Here is a 14,271-nt window from a genome sequence, read left to right on the forward strand (position 1 = left end):
AAAGAAAAGAGACTCAAACATAAAAATATTACATTAGAAACATTTCTACGTCATATTGTATATTTTCATCATAGAGGAATAATGTATAGATTTTCATCAGTCTATGTGATATGACATGACATGTTGTTGAGCGCTGTCGTTTGTCGATATTTTGAAGATATGTTGTGACTATTTATCATAACAATAAAAATGTGTAACTAAAAAGTAAAAATCACATAAAAACAGTAAATAAAATATACATATTACATTAAATAATAATTGTATAGCCCTATTACGCATTGTTATACTTGTGATAACGTTTATTTTAATAAGAGCGGTATTAATGAAACTAAATACCAAATGTATTATTCATTTTCTGTTCATAATTTTATTGGTATTTGCTTAATTTCTATCACAGTTGATTTCGTTAATTCTACGAGTTTTTATTTAAAACATTCCCAAAAGTAATATGGATATTATGTAGACACGCCTTAAATTAGTTATTAAATATCTGTAATAAGGAAAGTTTTCGAATTTTAGTCTGTATTATAAGAAACATTCTTTGGCACAGATGGCAGCACAAGAAAGTACAGAATTGGCCCACCAGAGGGAGATAATTGGTTAGCCTACTTGAAGCATCCGGGAACCTCGCCATAGTAGTAGACATGGCGGGTATCAACCTAACTAAATGATGAAATAAATTTTGTTTGCTAATATAAGAACGTGTTAATTTCATAGAACAAGTGTTGATATTAAAAGACTAATTTAGTTTTATTGGATTAGGACAAAAATGCAGAATGTCGGACAGTCTGAAAATCGAAATATCGATAAGGTGAATGTGCAACTTGATGTGGTAAAATCGTCCACTCCTCAGAGTTCGGCTTCAAGTCCAGCCAAATCTGAAACCGAAACATATTCAGAAGCGCCTGCCAAATACATGACGGACTCTTCAGAAAGCGAGGATGACTCCGTATCCGAGGTAAAACGTGTTTTGTTTTCGCAGAGGCGGTGGCAGTAAGGGATTGTGATTATCTGTACCGCTAAATGCTACTAGGGACATCTTGTACATTGCTATTCTTATAATTCCCTTTGAATTTGACATCATAATTATATTTGTAGAATCATCCTAGATAACTGTGAAGCTAGGAAAACGGAATAATTTTTCACTCTCGATACGGTCTAAGTTGCTTGCCAAATATTCCGTAAAACGTCAGAAAGTCATAGTACATACGTTCGACAGAGTAGTGCATGAAATTATTGATGCCAGCCACTCCTAGACGGTATTCAAGTGATTCTTTGTAATTCCACGATACGGGCGAGTCTGTCGTAAGATAGTTTTCATTGTCTATTTGTGTTTTGAGAAGAGCTTGACCTAAGGTGGCCATGTTACTTGAATCACATGCATCAAGACAGTGTGAACTGCAAAAAAGTGTATTCTCTTGACGTTATTTTCATATGATTGTGTGTATTATATAATTATTTCGCGGATTTGTAACAAATAGTCGTGAACCATGTTGTGTTTTGTGTCGTCACGCGTACACAAATCGTCTATAACGCCTGCTGCGATTCGCGCAAAAATGTTGGTTTCTAGTGAATTACAAGGACCATTGACAGTAATGATTAGTTATAAGCTCGTCTTTAAGCACCACATTACCATTGTGTCTCATATTTTTCTCATTGGTGTTATAGATCTTGCTGGCTTGTTTGTGCCTTAGCAGGCCAGACCTGTTGGTAAGTCTTCCACTTCACTGGGTGAAAGCTTCAAAAACCAATCGCTGTGCAGTCTTGAGTGATTCTTATACTTAACATGCATAATGTGTGTGCAATGGACAGTTCGGATGTCATAATAATGTTCCTGTTCTTATTTTTATGTTGAATGGTCCTTGTGATTCTAACATTTATGTGTATTTTTGTATTATAACCTTACCATATAACCTAGTCATTTTGATTAATAGTTTCACCTACTGTCCATTATACAATATGTTTAGCTGACTTAACTGCCGACTAATCGTTTTCAATTTTCAGCTTGGAGTGTGTATAATGTCCTAACAATATAAACAAAGAATTAATGTTAGTCACCAGTGACCATTGCAATGAAATATGTATTAGCATAATTCACATTCATTGATAACACTTATTAATAACAAAATAATATGATATTGCTTTTGTGTTTGGTATTGAATTTGTTATCATGGTTATTTTTGGTTTATCCTATTCTAAATACTATTTAAACTGCTTTTGAAAAATTTATGTGCTTGAACGATGAAACTGATTATTTATTTTTTATTTTTATTGAGATAAAATGAACACTGAAATGATTAAACAAATGACCTTTTCAATGTGTGCACCAATAGAAATGTTACGCACACAAACAGATCACATATGTATGAATTAGTATAATCATACAATATGTACTTGCACAAGACAATAATTGTCTGTCTGCTGGCTATTAAAATATCAAGATTATAACTAGAATTTACTATTAACGTTTTCAAAACTGGCTTGCTATCAAACGCTTTAGATTTAGTTGTTTATAAATATACTAGCTGTTCCCTGCGGTTTCACCCGCATTGCTCCGCTCCTGTTGGTCTTAGCGTGATGATATATAGCCTATAGCCTTCCTCGATAAATGGGCTATCTAACACCAAAAGAATTTTTCAAATCGGACCAGTAATTCCCGAGATTAGCGCGTTCAAACAAACAAACAAACAAACTCTTCAGCTCTATAATATTAGTATAGATTAATTCAATTTAAATGTATATAGGCGGAGATGGACGAGGAAGGTGGTGGTGCAGAAACATCAAAGTTCCTTCTTTCCCACGATGAGCCCGAACCAACTGTTGACGCTGAGATGCAAGCGAGGCTTGAAACACTATTAGAAGTAGCTGGTGAGTAAATGTGTGGATTTAGCATGAAGGTTACAATTACATGATTTACCACCATAGACCGCGTCACCCCTTTCCATCAGGTGGGACTGTGGTCAAATGTCTACCTATCCTAATGTAAAAAAAAGGGCCATATTAGGAGTATACTTATTCAAGGTGACCCATTTAGGAGTATACTTATTCAATTCGACCAATTTAGGAGTATATAAATAATGTTGCTAGAGCATAATTTGTATGATCGTTGAGACAAAATATCAATTTTTTTGTGTTAGAATAAATCTATTACATTTAAATATATCTTTTCTAAATTGCATGTTTAGTAACAATTTATATTAAAGTCAACAGACAACAAAGCAATAAATATTAGTAAATAGTGCAGTAAAATCACTGCACATACAAGAGTTGTGCTTGATGTTTTTATCAAAGTAAGAAATAGTGTGCAAAAAATTGCAATATTATGAAAGAGTATGTTTTAATACGAATTTTTTCCAAATTTCAAATAGTTAGAATTGATATTTACAAATAGAGAAAATTTTCTTGTCTACAAATATGTATGTACTCCTTTATATTTAGTACAGCCTTGATACATTGTTCAGGAAGTATAATAATAGAATATTTAAAGTTTAATCACAGAAAAGCCAATTTTTGATTTAATCAAGAAATTGAAATTTATTTGAATAACCTAGATCTTAGTTTAATTTAAATGACTCTTATTTATATTTACCTTATTTCCGTTTTTAATGACATTATTTATAGACACTAAAGAAAATAATACATTTTCATTGAGTCATTACTATTATTATGCTATAAACACAATTTCACTATGAAAATAAAATTCTAGCGATACAAGTAGTGTTATTACATACATTAAAAAGAAAGAACACAAATTAGATTAACTTTTATATGGAAACTGTGGTGATTACAAGATCTTATTTTTTATTATTTCTGTCTTCAATATCAATTCTCTATGGCTATTTTAATTATATTAAGATTCGGTTGTCTTGTATGTACAATAATATTTATGTAGCTTTGAGAATTTCTATTTTCTAGCACCTTTTTTTTTTGTTATTTTCATCTCGTTTATAACAAAATTGTCCTTCAATATTTAGTCCATCATATCTATTTAAATTTAATCTTAAATAGTATCATTTAACATAGCTTAAATTTTTATTTTCCAATGGGATAAACGGTTAGCAATTATAAACTTTATTGTTCAAATGACAAAATTCATTATGAACGATTTAAACTTGAAGCATATATGCCTATTGTTATGTTTAAGTAGAAATCTCTGCTGTGTGAAGTAGTCATTTGTAGTTAATATAAACATGCTTGTCTAGGTATGTTTATGTATGCTAAAATTTAGAGGTCATTCCCCCAGGCTGTATAATGAACCCTATTCACATTAATACACACTAATTTATAAGACCTATGTTTTGTCTTCTGTTCTGTTCTAAGATTATACATTTGTATTAAAATATTATTATGTTGTGTAAAATACATCTTGGTCATCAATACAAACATAAAATGTATATTTATGTGCTGTTTACAATTATATTCAAACCTATTTTTAGTTTGCATATATTCTCCATTTTATTACTAGGCCTGTCCTTCACTAAACTTTATTTGAATTCTATTATTATTTTTATCAGTTTCATCTTCATAGTTATTAGATTTTTCACCGAATTCTACACTTATTTGTAAAAAAACAAACATTACATAAAAAAAAAGATTAGTATAACTGGAAATAATTGTACCATAACCATACTCAAGTCTAATGACAATAAAACCATGCTGTTAGTAAATATATACAGTCAACAGATTTATTACTATTACTTGATCTGTCTGTGTAAATAATCAGTATGCTTTTGAACAATAAACTCAGAGGTATAGCATGATGAAAATATTTTAATCCAATTGGAACTCGTGCGAAAATCACTTGAGCTTTATTAGTTTCATATTTGGGGTTAGGTTAGAATTGTGACGTCACGATGCAACGTAATAACCATGCAGACGGTGTAGTCGAGGGCAACCGATTTGCGGTACAAGTCATAAGCTGACAGCACTTGAACTTATATTGAAATATGAATTTAGTATACAATTACACTACACTATTTTATATTTAACGTGCAATTTAGTATACAATTACACTACACTATTTTATATTTAACGTGCAATTTAGTATACAATTACACTACACTATTTTATATTTAACGTGCACACTATCATTTTAAACTATTGTTCAAAGTTTTTCTTGAAGACAGCTGCTTCCAAATACTCGAACATGCAACTTGTATTTTGAAAAGTAAACTCCTTATTTATGAAAACCCGACTAATTTATTAAAGGTTAATCCGATAACGAACAATTAGAAAATGTACATATTATGTACTATACTTAATTTGATAAATAGCTGATTACAATAGATTACATAGATAAGCTGATGATTCTTGTTTACGTTATTTTCATCAGTATTGTGACGACACTTTTGACGTAGTGAAAAATTACACTGTGCTTAAAATATAACCTGTTGCCTGTTGCATCTTTGCCAAACAAACCACCACCTCGTAAACATTGTTTGTTTGCTTTTTTGTAAACATTAGTTTACTGTTCGATGTTATTGGTATTGGAACATTATGCGACAAGTTATAAAAACCTTACGGACAAGAACACTCCCACTTTTTATCCCTTCCATTAACGCTTCCGCTTGTGAGATAGACCAGCTATAGTAAACACCGATTGATCAGCGATGAGCGCTTACATTACAAGCTCTAAGTGTACGCTGGTCGCTACTACGTCGCGTCTACCAGATGTTTTCAATGTATGCTTACGTGTTTGTGTCGACAAAAAATTGTACGGAATACATTTTCAAACAGTACTGCGTTGATTTGCACTAAATGGAACAAATAAAATAAAATATTTTTTCAACGCTGTTTTACGACTATAAAGCTGACCTTTTTGATTGATTAATCATGTGAAAAAAGGAAATAAATTTAAATGTTTAATACCGTTTCGATAGCAGTCGAATTGCGTTATTAATATCGTGGATTTGTTTTAAAATTTATGAAAATTTACGTTCATATAATAACGTTGTCGCTCCGCCGCCCGTGCAGCGGTCGATCGATTTGGCGTACACTTGTACAGTGAATAATTGATATTTTTCGTACTTTTTTCACTATTACACGTAAGGTGACAGTCATTGTTGGAACAATGATATAGAACACACACCTGCCTTGACCTTTTGTATTGTGAGCGCTACGTTCATACACCTATTAACTAAAATCAATTGCTTTCGATTCGTACATAGCTGATTACGACGCAATAATGTTCGAATTATATATTTCATTTAATTTCATACAACTGCATTGTTTGGTGTTTAAGGAGCAAGGTATTCTTATACCTTTATCAATGTCATCATCAAAGTGTTTTTGAACATATTTGCATGTTTGCGTATCAATGTTTAAGCAGCTGAACGGATGTTCATAAAATTTGGCATAGAGATTATATCACTAATGAGAGCTTAATGTACAGGCAGTGATGTTTTGAAATAAGATTTTAATTTTTTAGCCTTTAATCAATCTAGTTCGATACCTATAGGCCAAGTTACTGATCCTCTGCATCCGTTAGAACTCGTCCAATAGCATTCAAACGATAGGAGCATTTAAAAACTGTATACAAACCGGTAAATGTACGTATTATAATAATATGTATTATAGGAAGTAATAAATCTATAGTCTGTTATCTCTCGTACGATATTTGAATCTCGAGTTTATCTCCGTGTTATTATTTGAATGGGTTACATGTATTGGTTATCTTTAAAGAAAATAATCTGTAGATTTTAAGGAATTAAATGCTTCAGTTATTATTATTTTCTTAATAGTGCATGCCTTTATCCAGATTAACTTTATTCTACAATAATATCTTTAAATATTATTTTTACTAGTTATGGAATAGACCGACCAATACAGTGGATAGCCAGTGATTGAGTATTGTAGATAATATTCGTGTATATTTCTTATCTGATAACATTTATCGTTTAGTCTAACTATAAATGTTAACTAGTAAAGACTTAGCTCTCGTGGGCGAGACTAGTCTTAGACTTATTTCCCAAAATGTGATGTTTATTTTTATATTTTATTGAATTGTAGTCTATAGTTAAAAATAACTTTAACTATTCTGACGAACCATAGTGATATTATATCACATATAATATCACTATGGTTCGTCAGTTTGCAATCATAGTTTTAAAAAAACTCGTAGTATAACTGTCCTGCACCAATTTTGGCGATCGCGTCACAACATATTATAGATTCGTAAAACTATATCAACTGTAAATTATTCATGAGGGCCGTATCTACGTGTCCTTCGCAGTGCTCGCCATTGTTTCACTGTGTATACTGTATACTGTATATATGATGAAAAATATGCAACAAAAATCTTTTCCAACGCTACGTAACGTGAACATTTTATGTACCTACATACAGTTGCAAGGCTAAAATTTTACAAAATTTACTCCCAACAAACAAAATACGTGATTTATATACGGTAAAATTGTATTCACATCACTTCGTCAATTGCAATACAGGCAATCAAAACCAATTATCTCTATCTATAAGGAAACTTATGTGTAAAGTAATTAATTGTCTTTTACAATTATACATTCATGTTCATTCATTTTTAAAGAAAAGGCCTATGTGTATTTATAAGCGTGATTCATTTGTACAGCGTTTAGAGTAAAGGCCGCTATGGGCTGCAAAATGACACCAAATCTCTTACGTCATCCCCTCATTTAGAGAATTGTACACAAGACACAATACTATTGAAAATTAAAAAATTAAACCTACATTTTTGACGGTATACTGGAGCCCTTTACTTCCTTTATTCACATTTCCCTTGTATCATAACTCTTCATGTCCAACTTTCAGCCCGTACTTCTTGTAGTAAAACGGTCCCAAATCCCTAAGGTTTTAGTACAGAAACTTAGGCGGAAGGAAACCGCCCGGGCATCTTTATTATGCTATCTTCTTACGAGGTTATTTTATGCTATGCGTAACGCACACCAATATCGACCTTGTGTTTATACACTTAACGATTATAATTACAAGCGAAGCCGATGGGCCACCCGACGACGAATAAAAATTCATAGCCTGCCACACAATCATGTAATTAGAAGCGACGAATCAGAAGAAACTCATTGCTTATGCCGATACCAGTATATCGATTGCATATTTTCATGTTGTGATGTTCACTGAAAAATGCAGCGCTATTTTGCACGGCGCGCTGTTCATGCAGTTATATTAGATTAAAACATTGTATTGTAACTTTGAAACCTTCATGTGAATTTGTATCATTGATTCTGCCTCGAATATTGATCTTACCGTTTATGATATTTGCACTGTAGTTTGTACACATTAAGAAAATAGCTTTAAAAAAACTTCTAATTAATGTTGGTGGTTCCCATATCCTCACAATTAATTTGATTTATGAACACATCGAATAAAATCTTTGTTAGAGATTTCGACCTACAATTTGATGATCTAAATCTAAAACCATCAGTGGACCCGCATAGTTGAGCTCCCTCCTCCACTTTTTGTATTCAAATTATAGACCCACTGTTTTTAGACTGCAAAAGAAGTCAATCTCTCAAGTACACAGATTGTTAGTGTAATCTTTAACGGTCTTATATTCTTCTATATGATTTGTTTGACACTCAATAGCAGAGCGTTAATCCAGCTAGTCGCATATTTACCAACAAGGAGATAACGCGTCGAATAATTGAGATTTTTACTATCCAACCTATATTTTTGGTTTGGCAAAAATAAACATTGACCATATTATTGACACTGGGGGCTCTTTATTTCAGCCGTACGCGGTATCTGGAGCGGTGTTTACGTCACGTCTGTATGAAAAATTGTTTGTGTATTTGTGTGTGTCCATGTGTACTGAATACCGAGCCACTTGAAAAACGTGCATCCAAATCTGAAATGAGTTTCACACGTTGTTGGGAAAGGGAATCGGCTTGAGGCTTTAGATTGTGTGCACGACTTAGCTTAATTAAATTAATGCGATGTTGGCTTTTGTATTGGCGAATTGGTACTTTGAAAGTGTATCGATGCGATATTGTTTTTTGCCTCGGTATTTATCAGGTTATCCGAGTTGGAATTCAATTGCGAAATTAAATATGCGGAAGTGGGAAGAGTATCTAAACATCCATAATGATTACGTCATAGTTAAGAGTAATAAATTCATATAAAATATATAAAACTCGCTTATAGATAATTGTAAAAATATAAATTGCGTAGTACATACCTAGACTCCGGTAATATCTCATAAGTTTCACAAAGTTATCTTCTACATTAGTTGTTATTCCACAAACAAAAGTTTTGAACATATCCTACACGGCTACAAGTTATTGATATCTACCGGTATTGCTATAAATACAATACGCATAGACACTGTCTCCGAAGATTTCATTGGATCATTGATTTAAGTGCCCCAATATTGAGTACACAGATGCGTCTATTACGCTTATATGGTGAACTTTATGATCCTAACAAACAATTAGTATTTGTGGATCACGCTTTTTGACCATTTCAGTCAAACCTTACATATATGTATTAAAATCTAGAAGGAATTGAGGTCTTTAAGACTACAAGAAAAAATGTAGATTAGTTGAATATGTTACGGTCTATTTTTGCGTACAAGAACTGTATTTATAGAATAATTCTTTTATTTTTGCGACAAAACCACAGGCGTTACTGCTATACTCGAGTTTAGAGGTCAAATACAAATCTAGGCTACTTTTATCTTCGCCGCAACGACTTTTGAGCTTCTGTTTTATTCCACCTCTAGATATACAATTATATCTATGCATAAAAATATTCATAGACCAGATGCAAATGAATTTAAACGCATGAATTGATTCAATCGTGATCATGGTTTATGAAGATTTCTCTGTAACTGTTCTCGTTCTCCAAGAAGTAGGTAGGTAGCTACTAAAGCAAAATTGCAGAAAAATATTGTTTTCGAAACAAAAAGACGCATTGAAAATTGATTTTTCTTTGTTGACAAAAACAATAACCATTCCACCATAAACTGGTTTTGATACATAAATTGCATGCGAATGAATTGTACATGAATGGAAATATTTAAACAAATATTTGGACAAATAATATTGTAAAATATAAAACACAAGATCTCATAATAAAACTCAAAAACTTGTCTAGATATCGCACCAGACGCAACTTCTCCTTTTATACCCCTTTACGAGATCCCCAAAAGAGCATTTGTTTTTTTGCATCACCGAAATAAGTAATAACGAACGTGCTTATTGCCTTCGAGCGTGAAACGTATTCTACAACCGACGGAATAATATTTACTGTATGCAATTTTACTTTCTATGTATATCAACAATATGATATACTTTAGCGTGCTTTAATCAGCAGATTCAAAAGTTCACATAGGCGAGGTGTAACCTTTCGAGTAAGATTTACGAGCAGTTTTAGTCAGTATGCCCTTGTCTACCAAATGACTTTTTCGCTAACTACATTCCAGACTGATAGAAAGTGGCTATGTGCGATTCCTAGAAAGTCATAGTTACTAGAATCACCAATACAATTCCTTTCCGTATATAGCAAAGAATTGTGTAATGAAATTAGTAGTTAAAATCTTTCTCTGGCCAACAACATGCTGCCTGCAGATATCGCCTTTCTATATGTCGTAGTTCGTATACTTCATATATAATTACAAGAAATTTTGTTTTCTGAAATAAAAGCTTTTTCCTTCTTTTTAAATATTTGCATTTGAACAGAATACCTATCTTTAAGCGTCTCACCGTATTGATGAAGCTATCAAACTAATCCTATAATCCAAATTTATTTTTAAATTGCTTCACTTTGAATTAAAAACGTCAACATTCAAAGCTTTCTCTGCAACTTCTTGGACATTTCGCAGCTCTCGAGGTTAGTCTTTATGAATTTGAAACAATCAATACACGTGCCTTCTCACATGATCTAAATGAGAAGTTCATCAAAATAAAATGCTATGATCCAAACGCCTTTACAGCTGCTGACCTTTCGCAATCAGGCCACGCTAAGCCGTTAGCTTGATTGACTTGAGCATCATCGAGCCATTATTTTGGAATTATAGCGTACTTTGAGCGTTTTCGATTTCATACGCGAACAAGTGAAAATCATTATAATTAAGCCATCGATTACTTCGCATTACGTGACGTAGGCAGCGCTGGTAATGCGCTCGTTTGATTGCTTTTGATTTGTGATGGTTTTGGTTTAGGTGTGCTATTGTGTGTACATGACGTCATACTTTCTTTTATGCTTAAATTTTGATGTGTTGACGTAGCAGCAATAGTGCTGATTATGCAAAAAATTATTAGTTTTCTCTTATTATATTATCTGCATATTTGTGTGAGCCACAAAGTGTAATATAAACAAATACATATATAGTATATGCTAAGAATCTATACAACGATGACTATCAGAATATTATAATATAAAGAACGCTTTTGATCGCCACCAATCGCTATAGGACAAACACAAGCACCTCTATATATTGATTTCCGTAGAGACTAACTTGCATGTAGTTAATAACTTAACGTTTTAATGACTACTGGTTCAATCAAAGCTTTACGAGCCGTTTGTTGGGCTGAAGTTAAAATTATGTCGTTACATTGGGAGTATAATATGTTATCTAATGTTTGTAATGTGTGCAATTTACACACAGTAGCATAAAATGCAAATATCTATAGATAAAACAATGTTACAACATATAAAAATGTTATAACTCGTTATAATATAATATCTTCATATATGGAGATACCATTTTTAATTCGTCGACACCCACACGGCATATATGATATTCTGGGCTTTAATATTGCATACTGTATGGAGATTTTGAAATAAAGTTCAATTTAAAATGGTATATTGCCTTCTTTACCTTACGAAGTTAGCAACATATTATTGACTACTCCTTGAAATACGAAATAATCTTATAGGTTAGGTTAGACTAATTAAAATTACCCAATTTATTGTTTTGAATATTGATGATCATTTTACACTTTATTTTCTTGCGTACCTATATTGCACAGGATTATCAACATTTTGTTTTATGTCGTAAATTCTCACAATACCTACATCCAGAAATTATCCCACTCCTTATTACTTTACACATCATTTATGTTGGACTTTCGTTGTTCGACATACAGGAATAAGCAATTAAGCATCCCATTAATTCTTTCAATATTACTGTAGCTATGATGCACTTTCTTCCCAGTTATCATTTCTGTACCTATCTATGATGCATATGCGCATATTACAGGCATAAGCAAGCTATCGGGCGAGGGCAAGCACCTAGCGGACCCCGAGGTGCTGCGGCGGCTCACGTCGTCTGTGTCGTGCGCGCTCGACGAGGCGGCCGCGGCGTTGACGAGGATGCGCAGCGACCAGCCGCCCGCGCACCACAGGCACCACCATCCAGAGAAACCGTGAGTTGGTTTTTGGTGATGTTTTGTATAGAAAAGGTTGTTTAGAATTGAAGTTTATGCGTAATTTTGGCTGTGGGATTTTTGAAAATAGTTTTCTAAATGTAATATTTTAAAGTCGATGCAATTCCTCTCTTGCTAGGCGTAGTAATTTTGTACCAGTTTCAGTACATCAACTTACATTAAATTTTTTATAAGAAGGATTTCTTTGAAACACAATAAAGTTATAGATTTGAGTTCTTTAATTATTGTACTCACAATTGTACTCAAAGGTAAAAAGGGCTATTTTTAAGTATGACAGTTTTATTTACTTAAAAACTACACTGGAAATACACACGTAGGTTTGAGGAATATTGATTTCAGTGTAGTAATAATAAATTTACGTAGGTTTTGTTTCAATATTTCGAACAAAATTTTCTAGTTGTCTCCTAAGAAAGAATCTGCGATTTCTTCGATAATTTATTTCATAAATTATGAATACAAATGAAGTTTTCTGTTTAGCAAATGTGTATTAAAAATTCGTTTGACTTAATATAGTGTAGGTACCTTCGGACGTGTTAACATTATGTAAATTAAGAAATGCTCCGAAATATATATATACAGTCAATAATAATACAGTCAGTTGATCTATGCCATTTATTCTTGTAACGGTAACTTTCCACGAATCTAGATCAATATTTATAGTTTTGTACTTTTTGTACCTTTTAATAGCTGGCATTGACGTAATTAACGATAAAATTATTGTTATAAATCATATTCCCTTGCAAATTTCTCGGTCAGAATTAAATATTATATGAGAAACGTTTAAATTTAAAATAAAGCATAAAAGAGTTAACAGGACGGCATGCAAATCATTAATTACATTGTAGTAAATGCATTATCTTTAAAACGATGTTTAAAAACATTGCGCAACTGTGTGCCAAGCAAATGCAACTTAGAATAGAAACTAACACCGACCTTGGCGGTATTAAAATTAATTTAAAACAAAACAAAAAAAGGAAAGTCACTATGGATTTATCTTTTTGCTTGCTCTGTAGGTTTCTCATTGAAAAGCTTTTATTTACGTATAGTATAGTGTTACATTGAGATGATGATAATCCGAGATTGAGTTATCGAGTCGCCTCTCGGATCGATTACGATCGAGTCAGCGATTCTCGTTTCGGTCCGATCGGGGCGGCGAACTGTGATTGTGAAGCTTTGATCTTATCTGATCGTGTAACCTCTCCTTAGCAGAAAAAAATGTTTTGGACGTTTGTTTGAATTGTTTTGTGTTTCAGTATGCAATGCGGGTCGACCGCGACGGGGATGACGCAAACGGCGCCGTCCTCCGTCGGGGCGGACGGCGCGCCGTCGCTCGCGGAGGCTTGTTCCGACGGCGACGTGGGCACCGTGCGCAAGCTGCTCACTGAGGGCCGCTCGGTGCACGAGACGACGGAGGAGGGCGAGTCCCTGCTGTCTCTCGCCTGCTCCGCGGGCTACTACGAGCTGGCGCAAGTGCTGCTGGCGATGCACGCGAGCGTTGAGGATCGGGGCATCAAGGTGAGTGCGAGTTGTGTGGTAGGGTAATACGCCGTGTTTAAATGTCGGGTTGTAAGCGTGACTTGCGATATTGTTAAATTAAAATCATTAAGAAAAGTTGTTTTTTTTTGGTTACATTGAACTTCGAAGTAATAAGGTCTATAATTAAATACTGGGGTAACATTTTTTGCGAATATGCTAGGTTTTAATCTAAAATTACAATGAGATACAAAATATATTTATATACATTCAAAGAGTTATTTTGGTGATAACTGATAAATGTTAAAAATGTATGACATAGTATAGAGGTGTGATAGCCATTAGCCATTGTAATGGAAACTGTTTTTTTGTGGCTAAATAGTAAGTCTCGTTATGTTTGTCAATTATTTTATTGAAG

At 33.2% G+C, this 14,271-nt stretch overlaps 1 protein-coding gene across 12 annotated transcripts in view; it reads left to right on the forward strand.

The window, feature by feature from the left end:
- The first annotated feature begins 594 nt into the window (after window positions 1-594).
- Window positions 595-14,271, forward strand: part of mask (multiple ankyrin repeats single KH domain) — a 45,227-nt gene continuing 31,550 nt past the window's right edge. For 5 of the 12 annotated variants that reach the window (XM_090102083.1, XM_090102084.1, XM_090102087.1 and 2 more), the window contains exons 1-4: window positions 596-958; window positions 2,745-2,868; window positions 12,194-12,359; window positions 13,634-13,895. In XM_090102083.1, the coding sequence (XP_089958209.1) occupies window positions 770-958; window positions 2,745-2,868; window positions 12,194-12,359; window positions 13,634-13,895 (741 nt within the window). In that variant the 5' untranslated portion in view covers window positions 596-769. The other 7 variants (XM_090102092.1, XM_090102085.1, XM_090102086.1 and 4 more) reach the window with 4 other exon arrangements.

Source organism: Colias eurytheme, chromosome 5, assembly GCF_061535395.1.
Source record: "Colias eurytheme isolate Ceu_HAF_F1 chromosome 5, ilColEury1 Martin Lab GWU primary, whole genome shotgun sequence".
Taxonomy (NCBI): domain Eukaryota; kingdom Metazoa; phylum Arthropoda; class Insecta; order Lepidoptera; family Pieridae; genus Colias; species Colias eurytheme.